The sequence below is a fragment of the Oncorhynchus gorbuscha genome, linkage group LG14 (genome assembly GCF_021184085.1).
Source record: "Oncorhynchus gorbuscha isolate QuinsamMale2020 ecotype Even-year linkage group LG14, OgorEven_v1.0, whole genome shotgun sequence".
NCBI classification, from domain to species: domain Eukaryota; kingdom Metazoa; phylum Chordata; class Actinopteri; order Salmoniformes; family Salmonidae; genus Oncorhynchus; species Oncorhynchus gorbuscha.
In genome coordinates this window covers 69,554,485-69,558,847 of record NC_060186.1, presented here as the reverse complement: position 1 = coordinate 69,558,847, position 4,363 = coordinate 69,554,485, and the positions used below count along the sequence as shown (strand labels likewise).

Here is a 4,363-nt window from a genome sequence, read left to right as displayed (position 1 = left end):
AATAAATGTGAATTTAATACGCTCAACATTACCAGGGACAATATCCCTTGTCTCTTTTTGCTATGTGTTAAAGAGAGTGAAATGCGTACATCCCATAATATAAAACGTTTCCAAGATGCTGGATCTGGGAGGAAGACATAGATGAAATCAAATGTATTTATAAAACCCTTTTTAAATTCAGTAGATGTCACAAAGTGTTGTACAGAAACCCTGCCTAAAACCCCAAACAGCCTAAAACGCCAAACAGCAAGCAATGCAGATGTAGAAGCAGATTCAGTGCTTTACTTGGGCAGGAGCTCACCAGAGCGGAGTACCAGCACCTCAAATGTTCCTCTTATAGAATATAAGCTCAAAAGTATTGTGGAGCTCCTACACCTAAATATAAAATACCGGCAACCAAAATGAGTACCGGCACCTATTTCAGTCCAAGTCAAGCACTGTATATATTATACATCCACACACTGGTACATTATACTGTAAACCCCAATGCATTTTGAACTCAAATACTCAGTCAATGAAAAGTTATTTATTTATTAAAATGGTTATGTAGCACAAACTCAAAACTAAAACAAGTGTTTTTGCATGTACATTGAGTCATTGATGGATTAATGCTATGCTACACATTTATGCTACACATAAATAACATACATTTTTCTAAACGAATCCAATCATTTAGTTAGATTTTTTTGCACTCATTACTGAAATGGGTTCCAATTTACATGGTTAATAGATATCCTAACTCTGTCTGGATTCCAATAGGAGTTATATGTCACTTTGCAAGCCAGCACAATGTGACTTGCAGGAGAGGTTGCAAAATGATTTACATTTCCCAGGTTTTTCAGGAATCCCAGTTGGAAGATTCCTGGAAATCCTTCAACCAGGATTTTTTTTAAATGTGGTAAAGTTACTGGAATTTCACTAGACCTCAAAATAAGGCCTAACTGGATCTGTAATGTTTTATCATTAAGAGTTGAACTATAAAGACAACATTTGCCTAGGAACTCACTTAGTGAAGGCCACACACACAACTAAAAATGAGTGAATTCAACAACCATGTCTCTGTCACGAACAAATACAGGCATGGGTGGTACAGTAACTCTGCAATTCACTCAAAGACTAGGCACACTGGGAAATTATATTGGAGGCATTACTCACATGTCATACAAATGGCAATAAAAATGATACAACTCAAATCTGGACCCTCTACAACACGTGTCAAACTAATTCCATGGAGGACAGAGTATCTGTGGGTTTCTGCTCCACCCTTGCACTTGATTGATGAATTAAGGTCACTAATTAGTAAGAAACTCCTATCATCTGGGTGTCTAAGTCATCATTGAAAGGAAAACCCCCAAAACATGGCCCTCCCTGGAATGAGTTTGACACCCCTGCCCTATAGGGTCGGTGTGAGTAATGACTACAAAATCACTTTAAGTAATTGTATTCAGACATAGTAGCCCTTTCCTGCAATCAGTTACCAAAAGTGCCGTCTTTGACCTCATGGGTGGAATGTTATACTTTTTCATAAATAATAAAGTTTTTTTTATTTTAAACAGACTAAAATCTGGTGTTTCTATGTCAAACCATTTCCTTATAGTTCAGTCTTCTGTGATGAATATAAAATGTAATATTGACATTCAAGGTGAAAATGTAATACATTTCAACTCTATATCTGACATGGAACAGGTTTCTTCTTTTTTAAGCCCATAACCATGTGTGTGAGGTGTATAGTTTGGTTTCAAAGTAGATTTGTTTAAGACTACCAAGAATAACTCTGACCAGCTGATTTAGCCCACTGCAGTAAAAGGTTTTATTTAAGTGCAATGGGTTCCTTAAAAGTTTTGAGTAATGACAGCACATTTGGGTTTACAGTGTTTTCTGCTTCCAAAGCATTTAATAATTTATTTATTTTAATCTACCCCAAAACCTTGAATGCCCATCCTTTAAATTGATAAAGTTTTGAAACAAAATATCCCCAAATCCGAAGACACTTTTAAAATTGTATTCCGTTTACGTAGCTAAGGTAAAATGATATTTTCCCTCATCCAAAGTACCATTCATAAAGGTTGTGGACAACATTGTAATATCCTTTGTCTCTTGCCATGTATTCACAGGCTAAACAAACAGGTTGAATAAACTCTTCCTGCATTGTCAGGAGGTGGGGTTTGGCATTAAGGTACCTCCTCCAGGTGAAGTAACTTATATACATCTCATCATTCTTGTCCAATTGAAGAAGGAAGTCAGCCAGTGCCTTTGCATTAGTAAAGTCATTTACATGAATGAAAGAACCAGCTGGGAAAAACTGTTCATAGTTCTCTCTGGTTGTGCCCATGACTACTGGTACGGTTCCTGCTACAAGTGGTCCGTTCACCTTTTCTGTGATGTAGTCTCTGTGGATTGAATTCTCAAATGAAAGGTAGAATTTACAGCTAGCAAGGGTTGAGTAATACTCCTCATACTTCAAACGACTCCCTGTAAAAGCAGAACCATAAACATGTATCTTGATGTGTTTGACCAACTCTTGATAGTACTTTGCTCTGGTTCCTGTCCCAGTTGAAGGATTGTTGTTGCTCACAATCCAACAAACCAATTTATCCTTCTTGGGCAGCACAAACTCACTGTCCTTTTCAGTCTTCACGGTTGTCAATTCATTTCGCACTGTGATGTCAGCATCTCGTCTGTAGCTCAAAGTGAGGTTAAATAGATTTTCCAGACCTGGTATTCTGGCGGTATTTGTTGGTGATTCCACATGAAACCAGATCCATTTCTGAAAATGTGGACGAGGAGACTGAGGCAGGTTTTTCAGGTCCCAGCTGATGCCTTTGTGAAAAACCACCACTCCCTCTGCTTTGTCATAAAGGGATCTGTCATCTGACAGAACACAGCTATCGATGTTGAAATGGGTTTTGCAGATTTCAAAATTCCATCTCACACCCAGTGGCCAGAACCAGAGCAACACAAGCGGCTTTTCCAAGGGCTTTTTGGGAGATGAGGAAACATCTCCCTTTGCCAAAAATGGCAAATCATCTAATCGAGATGGACATGCAGTAGATGAGGGTTGAAAGTAAACAAAAAATAGTACCACTGAACACAAAACCCCAAGAGCAGCTATCAGAGTTAGATGATGTCTTCGGTTGGAAGTTGTTGATGACATGTTTGTCCTTTAAGAAAGAAACACACCTACATTTTAGACGTTACAAGTATATAAAAAGGAACAATGTGAAAATTGACTATGACATCAGAATGAGTTTCTACATTATACAACAGGTGGTTCTAATCCTTAATGCTGATTGGTTCAAACCGCATTTCAGCCTGTGTCTATTCCACAAGTTACCACCGGCTAAATCTATGAAGTTAAAATGCCTATTTTCTCTCTTCCATCTGACTCAAATTCACTCATAATCAGTGTATGGTGAGTCATGCAGTTTTTCTGAAGGTTTCTATCAGTGTACTCAAGTTAGGTAACATTATCCCGAGGACAGGTTAGACTGCATAAAGGTGTATGCCTGCATTCTCCTAAACAACGCTAAACATTTGAACAGAGCATGTTAAGTTTATAGAACATCTTTAAATCAAGATCAGGTTTGAGAAAGTTTTGAGAAAGAAAATGAACCATTCCTTACCATTTAGAGGCCTCTTGTTAGTGTTAGGGTTTGCCATCCATGTAAATCTATGCACTAGATTTCAACCAGACTAGTGACAAGGTGTGGCACAACTGTCATCATGGGAAATCCAAAAGAACCTGCCAGACAACTAGAGGTTGATCCTTTCAGAGCTTTACATTTCTTGGAACTTAATCATCCTCATAATAAAACATTTTATGAAACCTTCACACAACCAGGAAAATGCCATTGAGGTTTAAAACCAGTATGCAAGGGGGATCTGGGTAACAGCAATTAGGTGTTACCATGTAGCCTTGCCAACTCGAAGCTGGGGAACGAATAGTATGTTAAGGGGAGAAGGGAGGAGAAGGAAGGAAGAAGGGGAAAAGAATGTTGAAAGAAAAGAAGGAAAACATTTGAGAGAAAGTAATAAAAAGGGAAAGGTTAAGGGTTCTTCTTCATAATGTGTTTATTATTCATTATTTATTACCATAAGGTGAAAAATAATGAAAACGTTGTTTGTTTCCTGTATTTGAACCGGAAGATTGAACCCGAAGGTACCCTGTTCAAATCCCGCCTCTGCCAGAATTAACATTTCTTAACTATAGTTTTCAAAAGTGTTATTATTTCGCATTGGTGAATTTAAGATAATCTAAGTTAATAGAATGATTATGGGGGCATAATCATAATATATATAAGTGTTGTTCTAATGAGGTTGCCTTCTTACTGTACAATATTCTCATTACTATACTCCGTGCTTG

At 37.6% G+C, this 4,363-nt stretch overlaps 1 protein-coding gene across 1 annotated transcript; it reads right to left on the bottom strand.

Annotated features, from left to right (window-relative positions):
• Positions 1-511: 511 nt before the first annotated feature.
• On the bottom strand, positions 512-3,723 carry LOC123995761 (4-galactosyl-N-acetylglucosaminide 3-alpha-L-fucosyltransferase 9-like). Its single transcript, XM_046299433.1, has 2 exons — positions 3,624-3,723; positions 512-3,161 (listed from the first exon to the last, which is right to left on the bottom strand). The coding sequence occupies exon 2, from the start codon at positions 3,152-3,154 to the stop codon at positions 2,042-2,044; it is 1,113 nt and encodes a 370-aa protein (XP_046155389.1). The 5' UTR covers positions 3,155-3,161; positions 3,624-3,723; the 3' UTR covers positions 512-2,041.
• Between the last annotated feature and the right edge of the window lie 640 nt (positions 3,724-4,363).

Coding starts and splice junctions, on each gene's coding strand:
- LOC123995761 (XM_046299433.1), bottom strand. CDS start 3,154: ATGTCATCAACAACTTCCAACCGAAGACATCATCTAACTCTGATAGCT.